The sequence below is a fragment of the Phascolarctos cinereus genome, unplaced genomic scaffold (assembly GCF_003287225.1).
Source record: "Phascolarctos cinereus isolate Bilbo 61053 unplaced genomic scaffold, phaCin_HiC Scaffold_4;HRSCAF=312, whole genome shotgun sequence".
In the NCBI taxonomy this organism is placed as follows: domain Eukaryota; kingdom Metazoa; phylum Chordata; class Mammalia; order Diprotodontia; family Phascolarctidae; genus Phascolarctos; species Phascolarctos cinereus.
This window is the reverse complement of record NW_027555847.1, coordinates 319,438,446-319,465,346: the sequence shown is the minus strand read 5'-3', so window position 1 is coordinate 319,465,346 and position 26,901 is coordinate 319,438,446. Positions and strand designations below refer to the sequence as shown.

General features: G+C 40.8%; 1 protein-coding gene across 2 annotated transcripts in view; it reads right to left on the bottom strand.

The window, feature by feature from the left end:
• Positions 1–26,901, bottom strand: part of PDE8B (phosphodiesterase 8B) — a 344,612-nt gene that overhangs the window by 12,575 nt on the left and 305,136 nt on the right. For both annotated transcript variants that reach the window (XM_078153161.1, XM_020998444.2), the window contains exons 14-20: positions 21,790–21,954; positions 19,018–19,063; positions 17,059–17,194; positions 15,878–16,076; positions 6,526–6,743; positions 4,370–4,505; positions 425–592 (exon numbers count right to left, since the gene is read on the bottom strand). In XM_078153161.1, the coding sequence (XP_078009287.1) occupies positions 425–592; positions 4,370–4,505; positions 6,526–6,743; positions 15,878–16,076; positions 17,059–17,194; positions 19,018–19,063; positions 21,790–21,954 (1,068 nt within the window). The remainder of the gene's footprint in view (positions 1–424; positions 593–4,369; positions 4,506–6,525; positions 6,744–15,877; positions 16,077–17,058; positions 17,195–19,017; positions 19,064–21,789; positions 21,955–26,901) is intronic.

Genomic DNA, 26,901 nt, shown 5'->3' with positions numbered 1-26,901 from the left:
AGTGTCTGAGACCAAATCTGAACTCATGAAGATGAGTCGTCCTGAGTCCAAGCCCAGTGCCTTGTCCGCTGTACCACTTAGCTTCCCTTAATATATAACACATATACACATATACATACATAAATACAAGTCATTTACTCCATGCCTGTGCTCTAGAAGTTTCAGCTGATTACTGTCTACATCAATTCCCTGAAGTGCACGTCTTACCTAAGTTCATGTGAGAGCTAATTCACACCCAAATATGATGAATTTCTTTCTACAGAATGGTTTGCTTACTGATCATGCCCTATGATTTCTAGATGGAAAAACTTTTCAACCCCAACAATTCTCAGAGGCTTGTTTAGATGTGCTTCTAAACCACATAGTACATTTCCAAAAATCCCAGAGAAGAGGAGGGTGGCCTCCACCTTGAGAAACAGCCTACCTGTGCAAAATACTCTTCTGAGATCCTTCCAGCCCATTCGATGCACATCTCCAGAGGGCGGCACGGGTTGGCCACATCTGCACATTTAATCATCATGCGTTTGATCAGGATTTGGTTTTCAGGGAAGTTCTTCCCAATGGGGTTACATTCACAGTCACTGCCTTCACCCTGTAAGAGAGGCAATCAGGGCAAGATTGGCTCAAGACATCACTGAAGTAGCTTCTAATAAGGATAACCCAATTAAACATGATTAAGCACTCCTTGGTCATACAGGGGATGGGTAGGAAAAGTGGGCTTTTCTACCAGATCTATTAGAAAAAGAACTAAAACTCAAATATTTTCCCCCAAGAAATGGAATTTTTTTTTTTTACTTTTTTCTTCCTGCTATTCTAGCTACTGGCACTGAATAGGTCTCCTGTCTCTTCCACCCATTTGTCTATTCATCCAGGCCCTATCCTGTATTGATTAGCTTCTCTTCTTCCTAAGCCATGAATCCTCACATTCATTTGCCTACAAACAGTGGATTTCTGTGCATACATGGCACAATGTCCACAACCCAGTAGGAGCCTAATAATTCTTTGCTCAATTATAATAAGAGGTAGCATTTATGGAGAATTTTAAAATTTGCAAAGTCACTGATCCTCACAACAACCCTGTGATATAGGTGCTACTACTGTTCCCATTTTACAGATGAGGAAACTAAAGAGGAGAGAGGTCAAGTAATTTGTCCAAAGTCACACAAGGAGGAAGTGTCTGAGGCAGGATTTGAACTCAGGTCCTCCTGCTTCCAAGTTCTAGTACTCCATGTATTATTCCTCTAAGCTACCTAACCATGGGGCATGAGAGGAGGAATTTAGTGGAGGTCATATCATATTGTATGTGTGGTCTGTTCTGTCAATGGTGTGAGATTCAGGGGCAAGCCAGGGCCAGGAGAGACAAGTATCTATGAAAATGATTCTTCTCAGATAAGAAAATATACTTCCCTCCATTCTTTGCTGAGATGGGAAGGGAGTCTATGGGTATGGAATATAATATAATAAAGCCATCAGACTTGTTTGATGTGTTGGTTAGTTCTGCTCAACTGGATTTTTCCCCTCTCTTTTATTCTGTGGTACAGTGTGACGAGGGGCAAGGTACTTAACCCTGTTTGCCTCAGTTTCATCACCTGTCAAATGAGCTAGAGAAGGAAATGGCAAACCGCTTTAGTAAGTTTGCCAAGAAAACCCCAAATGGAGTCACAGAGTGTCGGACACAACTGAAAAACAACTTAACACCACCAAGAATAGCTAGCTAGCTCTCTGGGTGGGGGAGAAATATATTTGGAAACAAAAGTGATGTAAAAATAAAAATAAAACCAATCCTCAGTGACGTGCACCAGTAAGCCTTAACCACATCATTAGAAAATTAGGTAATGAATCTTTACAGAGAAACTAGGACATTTGCTAGGTAGACCTTTCTACACTCAGCCACAGTTCTGGCAAAGGCCTCTGTCAGCCTGAGCAGGGGATGATTTTGTGAATAGTTGTAGGCTGTGGCTAATTAAATAATACTAGTTGTAGGCTGTGGCTAATTACCAGGCCTTCAAAGGGAAACCTTATTTTGTTCCTTCTTCACTGCTGGGATAAAGTGAGGCCACAACAATCGATAAATCTCCAGCAGGTGCTACAAACATCCCCAGGACATGAAAGGGAGGGAGAGGAATTTATTGAATGGGGGGGGATGCAGGTGACTGGGTCAGAATTGTGCTTTAGGAAGATTAATCATTTAACAGCTGAGAGGAGAGTGGACTGAGGGAGCAGAGGCCTGAGGGGGGAGCTGAAGGCTCTTTTCCTTTGTTTGCAGAGTCCTAGAGATCAATACATTGTCATGGTGAAAACTCCCTCCATCATATGAATCAAAATTCCTTTATGACTGACAATCTTAGAGAGTTGCCTATGGCTCATATAGGTTGACTTGCCCATCATCACATGGCTAGCAAGTTCTTGCTGACCTCAAGTACAGCTCTCTGATGACTGTGCTGTGCAGGACAGTACACAGAATATTAAGAGTTATATTCAGAGAACCTGGGTTCAAATCCTGACTCTCCAACTTACTATTTGTGTGACATTAGGTAAGTTACTTAAACTCTCCCGGCTTCTGTTTCCTCATTTATAAAATGACACTTCGATGAGGTAGACCTCTATGATCTATCACTTTTGCATAGTTAAATCCTGATGTTTCCTGGGGAAACACTGAATGGGTGCAAACACGAACCAATTTCAGCTGTCTTCAGAAGAAAGCCTGGGTAGGGATACACCAAAAGAGATTTTCCAAAAGAACACTCAATATGTAGCACCATACTCAGAGCCCCAGCTTCTGGGACACACGCTATAAGGCTTTATTCATCTGTACTTGCAAATAGTTCTAACGCTAATGATTGCATGGGTGATGATGCTTTACTAAGCACATTTGCAGGCCAAATGGGCGTAAGTCTTCAATTTAAAGGGAGATGAAGCCACTGATACATATAAATTCAGGGAAGGACATACTGTAATCACCACAGGCTGGTGCAGCCAGTGGATACCCTCAGGACTCATTTTTCCACCTTGCAGATCTGAACTCTCTAAAAAAGGAAAGGACCTGCCTATGGTTAACCCTTAGTGAGCTCTTCCCCTCTCTTCTCCCTAGCCCCTTGTTGTGGGTGAATGGTCTTTGCTGAGGGAGGAGAGTTGTGATTTGGTTCCCTGCAGTATAGCCTTGGGGATAGAAAGACTACACCTCTATGTGACCCAGAACCAGGCTGCCTGTTGTTTTGGGATCCAAGCTACACAGCCAGCTCACGTGCACTCCTTATCAAGCCGTAAAATGGGAATATTTCTCTGCTGTCTGCTGGTCCCAGCAGTATACCCTGTCACATCCTGGCCTGAGGATGTAGTCCATCCGTTTCTCTGGTTATTGCTTGGAGTTCAAAATGAGCAGAAAGCCCTTTTTCTTTTTTTCTTTTTTTTTTTTACAGCTTCTGGGCAGAAGTCAGGCCTTCCTGGCTTCTGTGTAGGAATTTTTCAGAGGGTCTATTCCGTGACAATGTGAAGACTAATGGGAAACACTGCATCCCATGCTTAACACTTCATTTTATTGTACCAAGAAATCCTCTGAGGCCCAAATAAGGGGAAGGGAAGGAGCCCAGGTTGGCAAGGGTTGGTTGGCCCATTCAGGATAACTGCACAGAAAACAAATGGATACTCTTCTGCATGTTTTTCACTGGAATCTTTATTTACAGTTATTGCATCTAATGTAAATGGGTAAAATAAAAATCTGGGAAACAACAGAAATAATTGGATGCTTTTTAATGCAAAGTAAAGCCCAATCTGAAGAATGCCTTCTGGTGCCCTGGCAAATAGGAGCAAATATGTTTGTTTAATCAAGCAATTACAGAATGCTTTGGTTTTTAAGCACCCACATTATTAATGCTTTGCTTTTAAACACACATGCTCCGGATTCAATTAAGATCTTTGGGCACTGGCTTGTCTGGCTCAGTGTGATGTGAATCAGCTCAAGGGTAGTTCTTTAAAGCACTCCTTAATCTTAACGTCTCCCAACAGAGTCACAAAGGCCAATGATTTGTTTTTTTAAATGGAAACATTTAAATGGAAACTCAGGGCCAAGCTAAATTAGGGAGCTATACATCACTCTTTGCTTCTCTCTTTCAGCCTCCTCGTTGCTCTCTACCTGCAGGTCAATCGACCTTTTACAGCCAATCAATTTACCTCAAGGTCTTTCTTCTTGGGATCTCAGAAGAATCCAAGGACATGATATCATGCAATCAGAAAAGGACGGGTCACTACTACCCTTAGCCCCACTCTTCAGATGAGGCCTAAGGCATTAACCACCATGACTAGCAGAGGGAGAGAAACTACGTCTAGATGGGCCAGTGTTGGGGGGGGAAGGCCAGCGCCCCTCTCTTACGTGGGAGTTGCTCTCCTCAGCGGCCATGGGCTTGTTGATACTGTTCACAAACTTGTTCACGTGCTCAAAGTGCTTTGTCATCTCTGTCGCCAAGACCATGTCAATGATTGCCTGGCGCAGTGTTCGATAGTGGGTCCTGAAGAAACCAGGAACAGAGGCATGTTTACACTGCTTCCAGAATTTGGCCAGTTTATACAGCCCCACCCCTAACTTCCCGCTATGCAGATCCCAGGGAAAATGGGGCCCTTGTTTTCAAGTTAAGAGTTGAAGGTAGTCTTATACTTGGAATCCAAATCACAGGATATGTGAAAAAGATGCTTTATAAAACTTAAAGCATTACATAGATCTTGATTATTATATAGTACAATCATAAATAATAATCATATATCACATTAGTTATGTTTGTTACACATATTGATGTTAACAAATGGTGTTAAGGCAAAGTCAGAACAAATCGGTCCCCGAGTTTATGGGAAATTTATGAACTGTGAAGACATTTGCCAATTACCAGCAAAATCATCAAGTTATACATTGAGCTAGGGTACGATAATAGCCAAAACTCTGTTCTGCTATTATTAAGGCTGTGGCTGGCTACAGACTGAACTACTGGAATGACCCATAGGATGGTGAATTACTATCTTGGGAAGAACACTGGGCTAAGCAGTTCAGAGATATTGATGTTAATCCTCATTCTGCCACTAACTTGCTGTGTAACTGTGTGAGCCTAAAAACTGACCCAGAATTCCACTTTGTCTTCTGAAAAATGGGGGTGAGAATATCTGTCTTGTTTATCATTCAGAGTTTTTTTTGTAAGGATGAAAACTATAAAAAAATAATTAAAGTAGTTCACATTGGACAGCATTTTACAGTGTTTAAAGAGCTTGTAAACTCATATTATATGAAGAGGAGTCCATGCGGTCCAGGAGGACCTGGAGATATTTAGGCTAGCCACGATTATTGTTTCTGAGTATTTAAGGAGTCGTTGTGTGGAGGAGTTAAATTTATTCTTGGAGCCAGGGGTCAAAACTAGAACCAATGGGTGGAAGTGACAAGGAGGCAGATTTTGGCTTTGTATGAGGAAAAACTTCCTGACAGTTTAGAACTATTAAAAAAAAAATAGAATGTCTTAGAAGGATGGTCAGCTACTGCTTAGATGAGCCCCTGGCAAGGATGTTATGGGGATTCATGCTCTAGGTTGGACTAGATGGTCCATGTGAACCCTCCAATGAAAATGCGATGATTCTGTGATGCAGAGGAAAGCATTTTGAGAGATAAAAACTTTATAGATACAAAGTGGTCATATGACTGCTGTCAATAACAGCAAACCCTGACCTCTTGGCAGAGAGGCGACAGACTAGAGGTACAGAATGAGACATACATTTTCAGACGTGGCCACTATGTGGATTTGTTTTTCTTGACAGCACTGATTTGTTATGAAGGAGAACTTTTTTTTTTTGAGGTGGAAGAGCTGTAGCAGAGGAAAGGGGGTAGTGATAATGATTCCGAAAGAAAAAAAGAATGTGAATGAAACATTTATAAATACTCAGAAGAGAATAGAATGAAGTTCAGAAAAAGACAAGGGCAAGCAGGGCAGTATAGGAGTTATTGTATTTATATATGTATATATATAAAATTAAAAAAAATATATATATATATTTTAAAATGGCACATAATATTTTTGGTTTTATTTATAATTCTCCATCCTTTGTATTTGGAAATGTTAGTGTTTGTCAAGTTCATAAAAATAAAGAAGAAAATTTAAAATAAAAATTCTATAAGCATAATCATAGGAAACAATATGATAATCACCACCATGATAATATTTTCACACTCTCTTTTTTCTATTCCTTTCTTTTTTTAAGTTTTCCCCCAATTACATGTAAAAACAATTTTTAACATTCATTTTTAAAAACTGAATTCCAAATTTTTTCTCTTTCCTCTCCTCCTTCCTCATTGAGAAGGCAAGCAATTTGATATAGGTCATATATGTGCAGTCATATATGTGCAGAAAAACCTATTTCCATATTAGTCATGTTATCTTCACACTCTCTTAAGCTGATCCTTTTCAAGGGAAGAGGAGTAGGTGATTTGGGGTTAAGTGAGTTGTCTATAGCTCATTCAAACTTCAAATGCCCCAAAGCCCAAATGCGACAAACCTGTCAATGTTCTTGAAAATGTTGCATTTGTTGTCCTTGGCTGTGAGCTGGAAAGCCAGGGCAGTGTGGTGACTCTCCAGGACAGCTGTGTCATTGTAGAGTACAGCTAGCTCACTGCCCGCATTGCACAGGAAAGAGTTGGTCCGTCCAGGGTGATCCACATCGTGGACAGTGGCTGCTATCAAGGCAGCCACTTCATCCAGGTGATCCAGGCTTCCCTGGGGGTAAGAAACAGGGGATGACTCACCAAAGAACAAAGCCCACCCCCACCCCCTGGGGGAAGAGGGCAGTTAGACATGTTGGTGATAATTTTTACCTTTTACCTCTGGGGAACAGAGATATTCATAGGACTACGAATTAGAATGCAATCCCTTATATTTACCAATGAGAAAACAGGTCCCACAGGGTTAAATAACTTGCCTAAGATCACACAGTAAATGCCAGAGGTGGGTGGATTTGAACCTGTGTTCTCTGATCCTGCTTTACTCACTAAATTATACCACCTCCCCAATCTACCATGTAAATTCAGGTCCAGTTCAGTATCACCTAAATGCAGATAATAGATATTGTGCATTATTTGAAGGAAAAATTTCAATTCCTGGATTGCCCATCACTATCTTCTTCTAGACATCAGGCCCTTTGTGTTTGCTGAATGAATGGCATAAGCAAATCCCACAGGAACCCTGCATGCACCTAGCACCCATTCCCACTACGTATCCACTGTATATTCAGGAAACACAAAGCATAACTGGGAAAGCAATCTACGAGATAGCTGTCTATGTTGCCCGTTTCTTCCAAAAGTCGAACTCCTTTTTTTTTTTGTATCATAGCTTGCTCTGAATGATCTCTATTCCTGCTCCTCCCCCTCGCAAACAAAATTGAGAGTTCGCTGTACATGGATTTCCCTCTCTTGCTGAGGAATACCAACCGTACATGCAGACTGCATCCCAAATACGGCTCAAACAATGACAACAAAACACCACCACAGAAATTGTGACATTCCTTTAGCGGTGTGGTCTCATGGTCCTAGCAAAGCCAGGACAATAAGACTTTCCACACCAGCCGTATCACGTGTCTGAAGCCACATTTGAACTCAGGTCCTCCTGACTCCAGGGCTGATGCTCTATCCACTGCGCAGTCTAGCTGCCCCTCATTCTACCTCTTCATCTCTTATATCCTCCCCCATCTCTGGTTTCCCTTCTCTAATCCATTATCCAAAGAGCTGCCAAAGGGATGTTCCTAAAGCACAGGATGAACCATGTCACTCCCCTGCTCAATAAACTTCAGTGGCTTCTTATTCGCTCTCTGTCTCTCTGTCTCTCTCTCTCTCTCTCTGCAAGTGCGGTTAAGTGACTTGCCCAAGGAGGTCACACAGCTGGCTGGATTGGAACTCAGGTCCTCCTGACTCCAGAGCTGGTGTTCTATCCACAATACCACCTAGCTGCCCTTTTTCTATCTTTCTTCTTTTTTCCCCTTATTATCTCTTCACAACTTTTTTTCCAACTTACTTTCCAGGCTTATTACACATTACCCCCCTTCATATATACTATGGTCCAGCCCTACTGGCCTTCCTGTTGTTCTTCACACAAAACATTTTATCTTCTGTCTTAGTGGCTTTGCAGGTCCAACGTGCTTCCCGTGCCTGAAATCACTCCCTCCTCACTTCCACGTCTTAGAATCCAGTTAGTTTCCTTAAAAGTTCTGCTCAAATGCTACCTATTATATGAGGCATTTCCTGACTCCCTCAGTTGCTAGTGCCTCTCCTTTCCCTCACCTTATTCCCCATACATCCTTACTTTTTTAAAAATTTGTAAATACAGTTAAATCCTGATTAGTGCAAATAATGAAGCCTCTGCAATGATCATATGTATTTGAATTCAAAGTTATAATTACATAAAATATGGTAATTAATTATAGTGCAATGGAGATATAGAGTACAAATTTGAATGATGCACTGATATATGATTTTGGTATATAGTTTTGTTTACACATGACGTCTGTCCCGCCAGAGTGTAAGCCCCTCAAAGATAGGGACTATTTCATTTTTCTTTTTGCACCCCAAACATCTAGAACAGCACCAGTTACATCATAGGTACTTAATAAAAGATTGATGGATGTGTGATTTACTGACACAGACTAGAATCACGCCATTTGAGAAGAAATGGAGGGATTGTGACCTGCATTAGTGGAAGAATTGCTTACCCTAATAAGATCAGAGACCCACTGAAATATCAAAATAAGTGCTATTTATTTCCAGCCGTGGCAATATAGAAGTGATTAGTAGTGCTAGACAGAAATACCAGCCTGAGAGGCCGATACCCTCTACAGGAGAACATCAGGCACTTGGAATCCTAGAATCCTAGAATTTCAAGGTTGGATTAGAAGGCAGAGGTCATCTGGCCCAGCTCATACCTCCATAGGAATTCCCCCTATAGTTCCTCTGATCATGTGCTCACCCAGCTTCCACTTCATGTAATTTATTCTTCCTCCTGCGGAGGATTCTGCTTGGACCAAGGATGGATCTACCTGGCCCAGTTCACATCTGGTTTAGCATGTGGAAAACCAGGGGAAGAGCTGAGGACAAAGCTTCAAGTCTCATCCTTCCAGGGCTAGGCTGACTCCAGCCTGCTAATGAAACCACTATGCCCAAATGAGGCACCAGGGGGAGCTCCCGAGATGCGCTCATTCTTCTTGGCATTTAGGACCAATCTGCTTAGAACTTCTGAACAAAACAGACTCGGGTAACTGAGGTGGGAAGCCAGAGTAAAGTGGCAGGATCCAATGTTTTTCTTTACTAGACACCAACCAGAAACACAATGAAGACAGCACTTTGGTAAAGTTAAAACACTATGCTGGTTGCTCCAGAAATAATAATGCCCAGCTGGTCTTCCGCATACATTCTGAGATATATTTTTCATATGCTGCGGGTGGGAGGTAGGGCAGAGAAGGCAGGCTTATTTCACTAGCATCCTTAGTGATTGGAAAGCCTTTCTTGGAGCTCTAGGGAGGGAGTGGCAGAGGGAGAAAACGCTTAAACCTCTAAGTGGATTCATTCTATCCATGCCTTTTTGATGTGGAAAGCATCAAGGAAGGGGCAGAGCTGTTTCAAGGGCAGTCATACATACCCTGCTCCTTTTCTTCTTTAAGAGCAGGAAATAGGTTTTTACCACATTGAGAGAAAGCTGGCAAGTCTTAATCTTAAAAGTAGATTTTTCAGATAGCCAATCACTTGTTTATGTAAATAGCTATTTTTATCACTTTAGCAGTAAAACAAAAACAAAGAAGCAAAAAAAACCCAACCCCCCCCAACTGAACATAGTTATTTTTATATCTGTATAAGCTGCTGTGTTCCTTTGTTTTACAAAGGGGTGTTAGAAGTTAACAAGGGGGAAATGGCTCATAAATTCTGGCTGGTTGATAAGTTATGGTAAGGAATGCATATGCCAAATTCCTTGAGGGGCACGCACTATTTAACTTTTTTTCTGACCCTTATATCCCTAGCACCTAGCATAGTACCTGGCACATAGGAGGCACTTAATAAATGCTTGTTGACTGTGTCACAATTGAATGACTGATAATGGAAATATTACATGAATTTCATTCTCAAGCCGGGAGGAAGGGAGTGTTAAATGGGGCCAAGCTTCCAGGCAGGACTCAGGAATGAGCTTCCTGAATGTCCCTCTGTCAAATGTCAAAGGAGGCCAGTGGAATAACACCTCATGGCTTCAGGGCAGATCAAGAGAAGGCAAAGGGGAAGGGCAATATGGAATAAAGGCCTTGGCTGGGATTTAAGAAACCTGGCTGCATGACCTTGAGTAAGTCCTTTCATTTTTCTAAGTCTCCATTTCCTCATCTATAAAATGAGAGGGTTAAAAATATGATCTCTAATCAATCAAAAAGATTTATTAATTACCTACCACATGCCAGGCACTGTGCTAAGGCTGGGGACACAAAAAGAGGAAAAAGACAGTCCCTGCCTCAATGGATCTTCCAGTTCTACATCCTAATGTGCTATGGTCACAGCTTGTCAGAGACTTTGAATGCCTTCGAAAGCTTAAGTATAGTTTACTTTATGCCACAGATGTGTTACTATAAAACTATTTGTACACTGGATTTTTGGAAATTATATACACCTTTGAATGCATGAATAACTTAAAGGATTGTTTCTTGCTGAATCTTTTCATAAAGTAAATAACTATCTCTTCCCCTTTCTTTCTCATTGTCATTTATCTAGTTTGTGAATCTGGATTTTCATTGCTTGGCTTTACTTGGACTAAGGTACATCGAAGTTATTTCTCAAAGGCTAGGAATGGCTAGTTCTTTGCCTATCCTCTCTGGATCAGGACTAATTACCTGCATTCCTTCTGGCCATGTGTAACCTGCTTAATCCCTCTCTCTCTGTCTCTATACTCTCAAAACTTTAGCTCATGAGCCCCCACCAGTATGTTTATCTTCTCTCTGGTTAGCCAGAGAAAAAAATTAGCTCAAGTCAAAAGCATTTATTGAAATAGTGTAGTAAGAAGCAACTAGCAACAAAATATCTCTCCTATAAACCTGAAGCACACTCTTCTACAAAGACATATCCTGATTGTGAGAAGAATGAATGCACAGAGAGTTCACAAGTGGAGAGGCACACCCAGAGGGAACACATGTGACCAAGGTAAATTATACCTCCATACCTCCATGAAGAAGGGAAAGAAACAAGCATTTATTAAGCACCTACATCTCATCTGATCCTCACAATAACACTGGAAAGTTGTTGCCATTATTATCCCTGTAACTGAGGCAGGTGGTGATTTAAGTGTCTTGCCCAGGGAACATTGCTTGTGTCTAAAGCCATATTTGAACTCGGGTCTTCCTGACTCCAGGGCCAGCGCCCTGTCCTCTGGGCCACCTCGCTGCCTCTCTGTCTGTTGTTATGATGTCTTCATGATTCTTTTGGCAGAATACTGAGGCTCTTCTGGGCTAACTCCTGGGCAGGGCACAGAACTCCAATGCTTGGCTGTGATCTCTAGCTTCAAGCTCAGCTAAAATCCTGGACAAAGGTGCTGCTATATTTTTAAAAAGAACCAGAAACCATATCTTATGACCAACAGATGTTGGCTACAATCTCTACTATCTGAAATCTTAGCCTAGGGTGCTACTATACTCTTGATAAGAACTGGAACCCATACCCTAGGACCAGCAGGGGTCTCAGCCAAATCCTCCCATTTCCTGAGCAAGACTGCAGCTGTAAGCAACAGGCTTGACTCCTCCTGCACAGTGGACTTGACTCATCTCTGTGACTGGACACTCTGCTCCATTGCATGCTGCTTCACGTGTCTGCTATAAGATACCACTTCTGATGTGAGGAGGAGGGGGAAATCCTTCTCTTCCCACCTTGCTGAACTTTACCAGTGCTCTCTGCCCCTCCATTGGACACTACCATGTCCTTCTGCTGCAAGATACCATTGCAGACAGAAGTGAGGAGATCAATACCTTCCCCTTCTCCTTGCCCCCCCCACTCCCTCCCCCAGGTGGCACAAAGGAAAAGGTAAAGAGTGAACTCAGGAACTGAAGTTTTTCTCCATAGCTAATTCTCTTCTCAACCATATCAAAGGTCTAATTATGAAGTCAGGCTGGTTCTGCTTGTAAACTCTCAGTCCTTCCCATTTACCCAAGGCAATCCTAAACTACCTTCCTGACTCTTATACGCAAATGAGTCGCTCAAAGTCTGAGGGGAGAGGCAACCTTTGTTTCTGTTACCTGAGTCTTACATTCTTTTGTTTCATCTAGTGGATTAAGAGGACTCAAATCATCAAGAGTGCCCAGATCAATGTGCCTAATTATATACATACATACACACACACACACACACACACACATCTACATACATGTGTGCATACATGCAGTGCATGTATGCATGTATATATGCACACACATACATATACACGCATACCTAGACACATCTGTCTATCTAGAAGCCTATGTTTATGTTGATACATACATATGTGTGTATACACATATACACTATATATATGCTGTTGTTGTTTGTCCTTCATTCTTGAAGAGGGCCATGACATCAGGGAGGTGATGCCATGACTTGCACATGAACTGGATTTAAGTGAGGGAGGGCTGTGCAATGCCACCAGCCTCACTTTCTCCTGAGCTGTCTGGATCCAGTGGCAAGATAAAGATCAGAAATGCTCCCCTATACACACACACATGTATACACACATATATGTACATACACATTCAACGCATATGTATGCACCTTTTCACGTGCCTGGAATGCACTTCCTCTTTACCTCTGCCTTACAGACTCCCTCAATTCCTTTATCATACAGCTCACACACCATCTTCTGCATGAAGCCCTTCCTGATTCTGTCAACTGCTAGCACCTTCCCCTGTTTAACTTCTCTGTGTATATTTGGATTTATTCACTTTCTATTTCTGATGTACAGATATAGATGTAGGTATAGACTTGCTCCCCCTTTCGAGCAGGCATTGTTTCATCTTTTGGTACTTGTATCCCCCACAACTGGTATCATAGGAGCTTAATAAAATGGTTGACTGATTCACTGATTAACTGACATTCTGTACTAGACACTACGGGCATCTAAGTGGCACAGTGGATAGAGAGCCAGGCCTGGAGTCAGGAAGACCTGACTTCAAATCCAGCCTGAGATACTTGCTAGCTGTGCAACCTTGGGCAAGTCACCTAACCCTGTTTGCCTCAGTTTCCTCATCTGTAAAATGGAGACGGAAATGGCAAACCACTCCAGCATCTCTGCCAAGAAAATCTGAAATGGGGTCCTGAAGAATCAGTCCCAATTGAACCACCACCATCACCACCACCACCACCACCACCACCAACAACAACAACTGGGCACTAGGGATATAAAGACAAAAAGGATCTGCCCTCACTAGTTCTCCTGGGGCAGTGGGTGGTGCAGTGGATAAAGTATTGGACTTGGAGTCAGGAAGACTTGAGTTGAAATCTGGCTTCGGTTACTAACCATGTGAACCTGGGCATGTCTCTGAACCTCTCCCAGCCTCAGTTTCCTCAAATATAAAATGGTGATCACAATAGCATTTTGCCTGCCTCCCAGGGTTTTGAGGAGGATAAAATGAGACACTTTGCAAACCTTAAAGCCTTATATAGATGCTAGCCATTAACTATCACTGAGGGCCATCAAATATAAATAGATAAGTAAATATAAGATAATATGATGGAAAAGAGAGCACTAAAGACCTGGGGAGATCAAGAAAAACTTCCCAGGGGACGTGGCACTGGAGCTGAACCTTGAAAAAGCTAAGGATTCTAAGAAGCAGAGGTGAAGAGGTAGAAATACATAGAAGAGTTTTATATGTTTATAATTTATGAATGAATCGATACAAATATAGTAAAATACTGAGTTACTTGCTACTACATGACTTTGAATACTATTGTTGTTATTGAGTCATTTCAGTTACGTCTGACTCTTCATGGACCCCACTTGGGGTTTTCTTGGCAGAGATACTGGAGTACTTTGCTACTCCCTTCTTCAGATCATCTTGCAGGTGAGAAAACTGAGGCAACCAGGGTTAAGTGACTTGCCCAGGGTCACACAGCTAGTAAATGTCTGAGGTTGGATTTGAACTCATGAAGATGAGTCTTCCTGATTTCAAGCCCAGTGCTCTATCTACTGTGCCACCTAGCTGCCCTTTGGGTCACATACTGCCAGAAGAACGTAAGCTCCTTGAGGGCAGTTTGTCTCATTTTCTCTTTATGCCTGTCATTTTGCACAGTGCCTAGTAGGAAGTAGTTTCTTAACAAATATTTGTTAATTAAATTGAATTGATATTATGTCTCCTGAAACTAAACATATACGAGAATAACTTGGCACAGCATTAGCAGTCTGATCCTTGAACACCAACGCTATAAATGTATCTGATGGGTTGTGTACGTATGCATCAGCCACAGAGGCAGAGGTTGTTTTAAATGTACAGATTAATTTACGCACGTGTGAAAGGCAGAAAGAAACTGCATCACCAAAACCAACTGAGTTTCTAAAAAAATCAGTCAAACCCTGTATTGAGCACTATTTAGACAGAGTCACTATCTACTATGGGGAACAAAGGTGGATGAGAAAGAATGAAAGGAAAAGTGATGAGAGAAAAGCATATATAAATAAGAAAGGCAGGCCAACAGAATCTATAAGAGGGTAACCTGTGTTCATAGCAGTTTTTAGGGCCCTAAGTGTTACAGGTTTGCAAAAATTTGTGGAAGGTGATAAAAATGAGGGCAGGATAATGTTTTTTTTTTGGGGGGGTGACTCTAACTACAAATTGGACAGACTTGATAATATAATAAAATATAAAATAATATAACATAACATACTATATTAGAATACATAATAATATAACATACCACATCATAATATAATATAACATAGATAATATGTACATAGATGGTCAATTTTAATACAATTTTAACTCATACCAGCTGTTTGACGCTTGGCAAGTTATTTAACTTCTCTTTGTCTTGGTTTCCTAATTGTAAAATGGGGATAATAACAACACCTACCTCACAGAGTTTTTGTGAGGATCAAGTCAAATAATATTTTTGTCCTATTTTTATTTTTAGTATATGTATTTTATTTTTTAAATTTTATTAATTTTATTTTTAATTTATAGAATAAAACAAGCATTTCCATAATATAGTATAATAAAAAGATGATTGTACATGAAACTACAAATCTGTTATATACAACTTGCTATTCTTTTTAAATATATAATAATATAGTTATCATGTAAGTTTCTTTCTTTCTTTTTTTTCCCTGCCCTCCCCCAGAGATGGCTACCATTAGACACAAATGTGTGTGTGTGTGTGTGTGTGTGTGTGTGTGTGTGTAAAATCATTCTACACATACTTCTATTTATCACTACTTTCTCTGGATGCAGATAGTATCTTCCTTCATATGTCCTTTATTGTGAATTTGGGTATTTATAATAGTCAAGATGACTCACTCACTCAGAGTTGTTCTTAAAACAATATTGCTGTTACTGATACAATGTTTTCTTGGTTCTGCTCGTTTCGCTCTTCATTATTTTTAAAAAGCACTTAAATATAGTGCCAGGCATACAATAAGCACTAGATAAATGCCTATTTTCTTCCCCCAACTTCTGTAAGCACAAGTAGCTACTTTAGTAAACTGTTGGCAAAATGAAACACAGAGTTAAATCTCTGCTGATAGTAAAACAACCTCTCTCAGATGTTAAGACAGGGTGTGTGTGTGTGTGTGTGTATGTATGTATGTATGTATGCATACATACATATACATATATATGTCCAAGAATAACCACGGAGGTCATCCTATGACAGTTTTACCTTCACTCTCTCTTTTCCAAGGAAGAATGCCGTTGCATGCAGGACATCTGCAGCATGGGTAGAGTTGTGGTATGAGTTTGATGAGTGGTAGTTGGCCTCAATCACCTGCAGCCACGCCCGAAGAGTGGCTTCTGAACAGTTCAAAAACTCACAGACCCCAAAGCGGGCAAAGACTTTTAACCCCAGGTAAACCAACGGCCTAGAGAAATTAAATTGAAAGAAAAAATCTGGCTCATTTCATTCCTTTGCCAAGCTCTTATTCTCTTCTACTGATAAGGAAAGGACAATGACATTTTTCTGTTTCCCCAACACCCCACCCCCACCCTACCCCACTGCCCAATTTCATATGTCCAGGAGGTAAAAAAGCATCTTTGGAAAATAAAAAGAACTTGCTTGGCACTGCCTCCTTAAATCTAGCACTGATTCCTGAACAGATGTGTTATGGCAGTCTACCCAAAACATTAGTAGGTTATCTCCAGTTCATCAGAAGCTTTAATAACTGTGACAAATGGCAAGTCTTTGGATTTCTCTCCTTGTTCTCTCCCTGATCTGTACACGATGATAGATCTGAGATCACATACAATTTAGAGTTACTAGATTCCAAAATTATTTTTCAACGGCTTTAACAAAATGCCCCTGAGCCCTAGCCCAACACCTTTGGAGAGGAATATTCCTTTCACAGGATCCTTGGGCTAGAAAGTGATCTTGAGAGGTCATTTCACCCTTCTCTTGGCTTTCAGGTGGGACTACGTGTAAGCCATCCCACTCAAATCAAAAGCTATTTTCTTGCTCCTTGAGCCCATAAATTCAATTAAGTCATCTGTTGCTTTAACAAATTTGGAACTTAGCTCAGTCCTGATATTTATACCTGCCTGGTACATTCCTGGTACACCAGCAGTAATAAATTATCCTAGGAGATTTTGGAATGAAACCCAGCCACATTACTTCATTCTTGAGTTCCAATCAACCTTATCCCATGCTTGGTCCCCTAGGGTTACTTCTCCACAAAGGGTCATGCTCAATGACAGAGCATATATGCTCATTTTATGCCTCCTCTCAATCTCTGCTGAAAAGGCAAAGGCACTGAAGCCTGACTTTACCTCTTGAACTCCCAAATTTAAAACTACGGGAACCTGCACCTCCAGCCCCTGCCCTTACATATGCCCAAAGGAGCCCAGTACCTTTTATGTGTGACAGCTTCTAATTCAAAGATGTTGAAGTCCCAGCTTTCTTCATTATCGAGTAATTGTGCAATACAAGGTGGAACATCATTGATCGTGATTGGCAGTGAAAGATGACTGTGACTGTGGTGCATGTCTGCAGAAACAATTTAACCGAATTCAGCAAACACATATTTAACATCTACTACCCATCAGGGTAAACACTGTGCTGGGGTGCTGGAAATACCAAGACAAAAATACAACAGTCCTTGGCCTTGAGGAGCTTCTATCTGACTTGAGGGGAGAGGTGAATGGAAGGATGGGAGGGAAGACAACACGTACACAGATGAGTAGATGCAAGATATATACAAAGTAATTTTGGGAAGTGGAAAGAAGACTGAGCATCAAAAGCTATCAACAGAGACCTCGTGGAAGAAGTAGTACATCAGCTGAGCCTTGAAAGGAGCTAAGGTGTTTCCAGCTATGTCATTTCAGTCCTGTCTGACTCTTCGTGATCCCATTTGGGGTTTTCTTGGCAAAGACACGGGAGTGGTTTGCCATTTCCTTCTCTAGCTCATTTTACAGATGAGAAAACTGAGGCAAACAGGATTAAGTGACTTGCCCAGGGTCACACAGCTAGTAAGTGTCTGAGGCTAGATTTGAATTCAGGTTCCCTAACTCTATCTTCCGCACCACCTAGCAGCCCAGGTCTCCAGGTATGGTCAATAGCAAAGGCAAAGAAGGAGATAAAATGACACGTATGGGAAAAAGCAAGTAAGTTGCTTTAGCTGGAAGCATAATGTATAAGGAAGGGTAGCAATGTGAAATTAGTCTAGAAAGATAGTTGGAGCCAGATTGTGAAAGACATGAAATGCCAAAGAGGTTTTGGATTTTATTCCAGAGACAACTTTCATTGAAGTTTTTCCAAGCAGGAGAATGATACGGTCACACTGATGCTTCAGGAAAATCACTTGGGCATCTGTGGAAGATGTACTAGAAAGGGGAGAGACCAGACCTCGTAAAAGATTTCTGCCATAGTCTAGGTGAAAGATGATGAGAAGCTGAATGAGAATCATGGCCTTAAGACTGGAGAGATGGGGGAGGATGGAAAGGGAATGTTAATTATGGACTTAGAACCTGATAGAGGGTCATAGAGTATTTAATCATTTTTATTATCTCCAATTTTTTTTAAAAAGCCTTTTCAGGATCTCCAAAGTAGGAAATTTTAATTTCAGGAACTCCTTTTCTGTATTATTAAGCTGTGATATTTAAAGCATCTAGGTCAGCCTAGCTGACTTATTAAATCCATAAAACAAATAGAAATTTGTCTTTTCTTAGATTTGTATTTTTGACATTTTTCAGATCAATGATTTTAATTAGAAGACCCAGTTATAAACCAAGGACAGAGAGATGGTTCTAACACATGCTCAACTGGGATGAAGTAAAAAATCATTCTAATTTATTCATTTAAAAAAAGTAGAATCCTGACTAAATGACCTATAGTAAACTATAAACTGAACAAAATCTCCTTTCCTAATCAGGTGAGAAGTGGAAATCCTAGACTTTTTTATATAAGCTGAAATGTTACTAGGACTCATGGAAAAACACTAAAGCACCTGAAAAATATCTGCAGAATTTTAAATTTTTTTTTGGGGGGGGGAGCTAGGCAATGGGTTAAATGACTTGCCCAGGGTCACACAGCTAGTAAGTGTTATATGTCTGAGGCCAGATTTGAACTCAGGTCCTCCTGAATCCAGGGCCAGTACTCTACCCACTGCACCACCTAGCTGCCCCATGAATTTTAAAAATTACTGATGGCACATCTATGTTTCATGACTTAACAACTGGAAAAGGATCAGTTCATCCTTCTCTACTAGATAAATCAATATAAATAATAAGTCCTACATGGTAGGTTGGCACATGACCTGAAGAAAGTTGGAAATATCAAGTGAAATGAGGCACAAGTTAGATGAAACTTACTTTTAGAAAACACGTACTCATTCCCCGATAACCTTCTCAAGCCATCCTGAAATAAAGAAAGATGTTGTAAGTAGTAGGAATTTACTGACCCAGTATTCTTGTTAACAGACCACTCTTCTTCTGGGCTCTTTCTCCTCCCTCGACACTCCAACCCAGAGCACTAGAAAGGATGTACTTTGGTGCCTATCAAGGAGTAAAGCACTTCCAAACAAAGGGCTCAGGACTAGATCAGAACAATAGCCAGAGGATGGTCAGAGGCAACTGCCCTTAGCCTATTAACTTGAGGACCTGAACTGAAAATAAATAAAATCAAGATGACTATGCAATCAAAATAGCACCTTGATTTTATCATTGAAAACACTTTCTCTACTGACGCAGAATGAAAGTCCTCCATACCATCTCATTATTTTCAACTTTTGTTCATATTCCTCCATTAATCCTCCAAAGTTCCTCTATCCAGTACAGTGGAGGCCTCTTACTTTTTTTCTCCATATTATGGCAATTTCCAGTATACTTCTTGAGCTGCCCCCTGTTGCTTTCTCTCAGATTCTCACTACAATGCTTTGTAAATTTTAAATCACAACTCAAATGTGATTCTTATTCTTTATTAATTTTCTTTTTCTTTTTTATTTTAGGCAATTAGGGTTAAATGACTTGTCTAGGGTCACACAGCTGGTAAGCACCTAAAGCCAGATTTGAACTCAGGTCCTCCTGCCTCTAGGGCCAGTGCTCTATCCACTGTGTCACCTAGCTGCCCCATTCATTTTCTTATTACATAACAACCCGCATCATTAATCAGTCATACATGTTCTCAATAATATCATTGCCTTCTCCTTGTACACAAGTCATGATTGCTACCATGCTGCTATATAAAAATAATAATAAAATAATGGTAGCAATAATAATAACCACTTGTATATAATGAATTAGTTGTTTTTCCAATGAGATATTTCGCATTATCTTCTATTTTTTTTCAGTCTTTTGGTTTTGTTTTGCAATTTCTTGATTTCTCATAAAGTCATTAGCTTCCATTTGCTCCATTCTACTTTTTAAGGAAGTATTTTCTTCAGTGAGCTTTTGGACTTCCTTTTCCATTTGGCCAATTTTGCTTTTTAAGGCATTCTTCTCCTCATTGGGTTTTTGGACCTCTTTTGCCATTTGGGCTAGGCTATTTTTTTAAGGTATTATTTTCTTCAGTATTTTTTGGGGGTCTCCTTTAACAAAGTTGACTTGTTTTTCATGATTTTCTTGCATCACTCTCAGTTTTTCCTCTACTTCTCTTACTTGCTTCTCAAAATCCTTTTTGAGCTCTTCTATGGCCTGGGGCCAATTCATATTTTTCTTGGAGGCTTTGGATGAAGGAGCTTTGACTTTGTTGTCTTCTTCTGGTTGTATGTTTCCATCTTCTTTGTCACCAAAGTAACATAACATAGTCTGGCTCTTTGAGCTGCTTGCTCACTATCCCAGCCAATTACGTGAGTTTTAAACTCTTTGTTAAGGTAAGGGTCTACTTCCAGCATGGAGAATGTACTGTTCCAAGCTTCGGGGATTTTGTGCATCTGTTTTCAGAGATACTTGTAGGGACCTGTAAATTTTCAGTTCTTCCAAAGTGGTACAACTGGGGCAAGGTGTTTACTCCTTTTCTGGCCTGTGCTCTGATCTATGAGTGACCACGAGCACTCTTTTCTGCCTTGAAACTGTGAGGAAGATTCGTTCTTCATCACCACTACAAGCTCCACCATGCTAGCACTCCTCCTTGCCCCAGAACCACTCCCCAGAACTGTGACCCAGATCCAAGCAGGGGCAAAGCAAGAGATTCCTGCCGCAGCACCAGCAAAGAGATCCTTGCAATCCCCCTCTGATCAGCCACTCAGTTCCCCCTCCATCTGTGGGCCAAGAGCTCTGGAAGTAGCCACCACCCCGGGGCTGTACGGGGACTGGGGCTGGGACTGAGCTCCTCTCTCACCACAGACACAGACTTTTCCTACTGACTTTCTAAGTTGTCTTTGGTGTTTGTGGGTTGAGAAGTCTGGAAACCACCACAGCTGCCCATGATTCAGTCCCCTGAGACCTGCTCCAGGTTTGCTGAGGCCTGGTCTTTGCCTGTGCACTCATGCTGAACTGTGCTCCTTTCCCAGCCTGGTGCAATAGACCTTTCCAATCAACCATCCAGGTTGTCTTGGGCTGGAAATTTGTTTCACTCTGTCTTTTTGTGAGTTCTGCTGCTCTAGACTTTGTTTAGAGCCATTTTTTACCTCCAGGTATCTGGAGAGGTTTGGGGGAGAGCTCAAGCAAGTCACTGCTTTTACTCCACCATCTTGGCTCTGCCCCTCCCCCCACTCCTATATAAGGGGAAAGGGGAAGGAAATAAGCATTTTTGTAGCACCTACTATGTGCCAATCATTATGCAAAGCTTTTTTTTTTTTTACAAATATTATCTCACTTGATCCTCACAACAACCCTGTGAAATAGAGACTATTATTACCGTCATTTTACAGTGGAGGAAATTGAGGAAAAAAGAGGTTAAATGACTTGCCCAGGGTCACATTGCTAATAAGGGTTTGAGGATGGATTTGAACTTAGGTCTTCCTGTCTCCAGGCCCAGTACTCTGTCCATTGCAGTGCTAGTTGCCTACAATAATGGTAACAATTACTGAGATATCTACAGTGCTATAAAGTTTGCAAACTGCACCAGTTTGTTTTTGACAAAATTTGCCTCGGTGAAGTTTGGTTTTTTTTTCTCCAAAAATATGATTTTCCATTATTACTTACAGTCATCAGCCCTCCAACTAGATCACTAGTGTGGGGATCTTCATCTTTAGTGCCCAGTTGAGGAGAGTAGAGTTCTGTGGTTCGTAAAATCTCCAAAACTCTGTCCAAGGCTTCTGCTACAGTTACTGGGCTATTCTCTTGGGCAGCATTGATTATATTAATGACCTGAATAGAGGAAGGAGAGAGGGAGAAGGAGGGAGAAGGAGAGAGAGAGGGAGAGAGAAAGAGAGGGGGGAAAAGATAGATGGAGAGAGAGAGAGAGAGAGAGAGAGAGAGAGAGAATATGAATTAATTATATAGACATCCAGATCTTGCATCCAGATGCAAAAGTGCATATTTTGCTGTAACTATTGTTCATTGGCTCCTGGGCCTAAATGAAATCAGCTTTCTTCCTCAATTCAATCCTCAATGGTCAACATATTACCACTTGATCATATTCTTTCCCATCCTGGAGATTCTGAACCCCTGGCTGTCATTGTATAAATCCCATTCTAAATTTGCTCTCTTATACCCATCCTCCTCAACCTTAATCCCCCATCCTCAATGTACCACTCCAGAGCTACTCATCCATTACACTGTAGCATCTCTAATGCCAGGTCCATGGTTAACAAACTTGCTTTCGTGTTCAGCCTTTTCCTTTTTTCATTCCTTCCATCTTTTGTCTGAGACCTGGCTCCATCTTAATGGCCACCCTTTTTGGTACTCACTGAGCATAGTAGAGAAGTTACTACTCCTTGCTCCCCATTGTCACTTCCACATCCCTCTACCAGCACACTTAGCATTTTTTTTCTTCCTTGAAGTTCATTCAATCCATATTTATGGCCCAATCAAGATGCTGGTAACTATCTACTGACTCTTAAGATACTCTCCTTCCTCAATGAGTTCAGTGTCTAGGTCATCGAACTTTCCCTCCACTCCAAGTTCTGCCCTCAAACAATGGGGCTCCATTACAGATAATAATATCCCTTCAAATGCTCTTAACTTCCCAGTTCCTCAATCTACCTATTTCCCATGCCCAACTCTTCATTCCACCTCAGCAGCTACACAATAATGATAACCTTGATCTGCTATCATTCTACTTCCATGTTCATGAACTCTGAAATTCTTTTATCTGACCTTAATCTATTATCGTTCCATTTTTCCCTTTGCCTTACATCCTGTTCTTCATCCTCATCATCCGGTCCCTCACATCTCAATTGTTTCCCAAGCCATCACTCTTTCGCTGGCTGAACTCTATTCTCTTCACCATCTAGCTCCTTGGTGAGCCAGCTTACCTCTTCACTATCTTCTGCACTGGAGTGCTTTACCCCCTTATTCTACTGTCATTGGTACGCCTTGTCAGCCTCAGTCCTGCCATCTGATGCTTTCTGTCTGATTCACACACTGCTGATCAGAGCTGGAGAAAATCACAAAACTGTGATAACTAGGTCTGCTATAAATTTGTGTTATGTAATATCAACTAGGCTCTCATTGCAGCAAGACACTTCTTTTATATCTTCCTAATTGATTCACTATACCACTGGCCATAGGGCTATTCCACATATTTTCATTCTTCCTCAAACCTCCCAGGCCATCCTTTTCCCCGTCCTCTCCGCTAAGAACTCTGATACTTCACTGAAAAAAAATGAGGGTATGCTCCAAGAACACCCTCGTTTCATCTCATATCAATCAGATGTCTTCCTTTCCCATCTCCTCTTCTACTTCTGTCTCACATAAAGAAATAGCCTTTCTCCTTGCCAAGGCAAATTCCTTCACATACACCTTTGATCCCAATTCATCCCATCTTCTTCAGCAGATTGTCCTCTCTATCATTCTCACTCTCACTAATCTTTAATCTCTATCTACTGGCTGCCTCCCTGCTGTGTACAAACAGGAGCATGTCTCTGCCATTAATTAAAAACAAAAACAAAAACAACACTCACTTGATTCATCCATCCCCATCAACTATAATGCTAAATCTCTCCTCTTTTCTGGCTCAACTCCTTGAGAAAGCAAGTCATTAATAGTTGATGCCTCTACATTCTTTCCTCTAAATCACTTCTTAACTCTCAAGTCTGATTTCTGACATTATGAAACTGAAACTTCTTTCTCTAGTTACCAATAATCGCTTTAATTGCCAAATCTAAGAGCCTTTTCTCAATCCTTTCCTTCTTAATATCTTTGCAGCCTCTGACACAATCACTCTTTTTTCTTCATGTGTTTTATGATATTACTGTCTCCTAATTCTCCTCTCACCCATCTGACCACTCCTCAGTTTCCTTTGCTGGATCTTCATCCAAGTCATGCCCACTAATCATGGGTCTTCCTCAAGGCTCTGTTCTTTTTTTGGGGGGGCAGGAGGTTAGGCAGTAGGGTTAAGTGACTTGCCCAGGGTCACACAGCTTGTAAGTATTATGTGTCTGAGGCCGGATTTGAACTCAGGCCCTCCTGAATCCAGGGCCAGTACTCTATCCACTGCACCACATAGCCCCCCAAGACTCTGTTCTTGGCCCTATTCTCTTCTTCCTCTATACTATTTTATATTTAAAAAATATATTTTTAAATTTATGGAATAAAACAAGTATTCCTATAACATAGTATAATAAAAAAGATTGCACATCAAACTGTAAATCTATTATGTACAACTTGCTATTCCTTTTAAATATATAATAAAGTCATCATGTAGATTTCTTTTTTTTTCTTCCCTGGAAGGTGATGGCTACCATTAGACATATATATATATATATATATATATATATATATATATATATATAATACACACACACACATACATACATATATGTATATGTATATATGTATGTATATGTACATATGTATATACATACATATATGTATATATGTATATATGTCTATACATACATACACGTATATGTATATATGTATGTATGTGTATATATGTATATACATACATATATGTATGTGTATATATGTATGCATGTATATGTATATACATATACATATACATATATATGTAGAATTATTCTATACACACTTCTATTTATCAGTTCTGGATGAAGATAGTGTCTTTCTTCATATGTCCTTTATAGTTAATTTGTATATTTATAATAGTCAAAATGACTTAGTCACTCAAAGTCATTCTTAAAATAATATTGCTATTAACTGTATGCAATGTTCTCTTGGTTCTGCTCATTTCACTTTTCATTATTTCGTGCAAGTCTTTGCATGTTTTTCTAAGATCATTGAGCTTTTTATAGACAGTAGCTTACTTTTAAAAAATAATTTAAAAAATTTTTCCCCTGTTACATGTAGAGACAATTTTTAACGTTTGCTTTTCAAAAATTTTGAGTTCCAAATTTTCTCTCTCCCTCCCTCACCTCACCTCTCCCTGAGATGGTAAGCAATTTGATATAGGTTGTACACGGCCAATCACGCAAAATATATTACCATATCATATACTTAGTGAGCTTATCAATTCCCTTATTTTAAATTATCATCTTTATGCTGATGATTCCCAAATCTATTTATTCTGCCCTATCCTCTCTCTTGACCTTCAGCATTTCCATCTACTAAATGGATGTCTCAAACTGATGTTCCATATATATCTTAAACTCAATCCGTCTAAAACTGAACTCATTATCTTTCCCCCCAAACTCTTCCCTCTTGTGAGCTTCTCTATCATGGTCAAGAACACCACCATCCTCCGAGCCACTCACACTTGTAATCTAGGTATCATCTTCAATGCCTTGCTCACACTTACCCCATATATCCAATCTCTTGCCCAGTTCTATGAATTCTACCTTCACAATATTTCTCATGTACATATCCTTCTGTCCTCTGACACAGCCTGTTGTACAGACCCTCATCACTTCTCCCTAGGACTACTGTAAATGCCTCTACTTACATCCCTTCCCACTCTAGACCACCCTCTATGCAGCTGCCAAAGTGATCTTCCAAGCACTTTTCTGACCACATCACTCCTCTCCTCAAATGCCAATTGCACTCTGTTACCTCCAGGATCAACTAGAAAATCCTCTACTTGGCTTTTAAAGCCCTTATACAATATGGCCTTTTTTACTTTCCCAGCCTTCTTATATTTTATTTCCCTTGCAAGTACTCTATAATCCAGCAACACTGGTGTTCTTTCTGTTCCTCACACAGCCAATTTTCACTTAATGTTATTTTAACCTCTCCTCCCTCTCCTCTGGGCTCTGTGTGGCTCCATGCCCTCCAAGGTTCTGTGACCTGTGGCCGTGCAGTCCAGTGGCTTCAGTGCCTGGGCCACCCCTCCTCCTCTGCAGAGTGGAGGACCTCTAGCATGGGATACCTCTGCCACGACCTTCCAAGAGCCAGAGCCAGACCCAGATCTGTGGTGTCCCGCTACAAAATAGGAATTTACATAAAGTAAGAATTCTCTGCATATGAGATTCCTTCTGACTCCAGCCTTTCCACTAGCTGTCCTTTATGAGGGAATGCTCTCTTTTCTTATCTCTGCCTCTGGCTTCCATCGAGACTCAGAGATGTCATGGTCCTCTTTGAGAACAAAGGACAAACACACCCTGTCAGTAGTCTAAGCTGCCTGAACGGGGACCCAGCTGGCCAGTTCCAGTTGGGTAATTCACCTCATCCTCTCCTCACTTTATGTTTTCCTCTCCTCTCCTCTCCCCTTACCTGAGGGTGTTCTGCCCAAAGGAAGGTAAATTTTGATGGCCAAAAGCTGCCTACTTAACTTGGGGTTTACTGGCTGAACTTCTCTCTCAAAGACCAAGTCTTAAACCCAATTCACTCACAGATTGGACAACAGGTCCCTGCCCAAGCATCACTTAATGGTTATTTTTTGGACCCTTCTGGCTCAGAGTGAATGTAAATAGTAACTGTTTCTCTTTTGGCCAGCAACCCTGAAGGTCTTCGCCGCCCACTATTATCTATTTATTTATTTTATTAAAGGGGCCATCCCTTGACGCATTTCCTTTTTTTCAATCTTTTTTTTTTAATTTTTAGGCAATTGGGGTTAAGTGACTTGCCTAGGGTCACACAGCTAGTAAGTGTCAAGTATTTGGTCTGAGCCCGGATTTGAACTCAGGTCCTCCTGACTTCAGGGCCAGTGCTCTATCCACTGTGCCACCTATCTGCCCCCTTTGACTCATTTCTTAA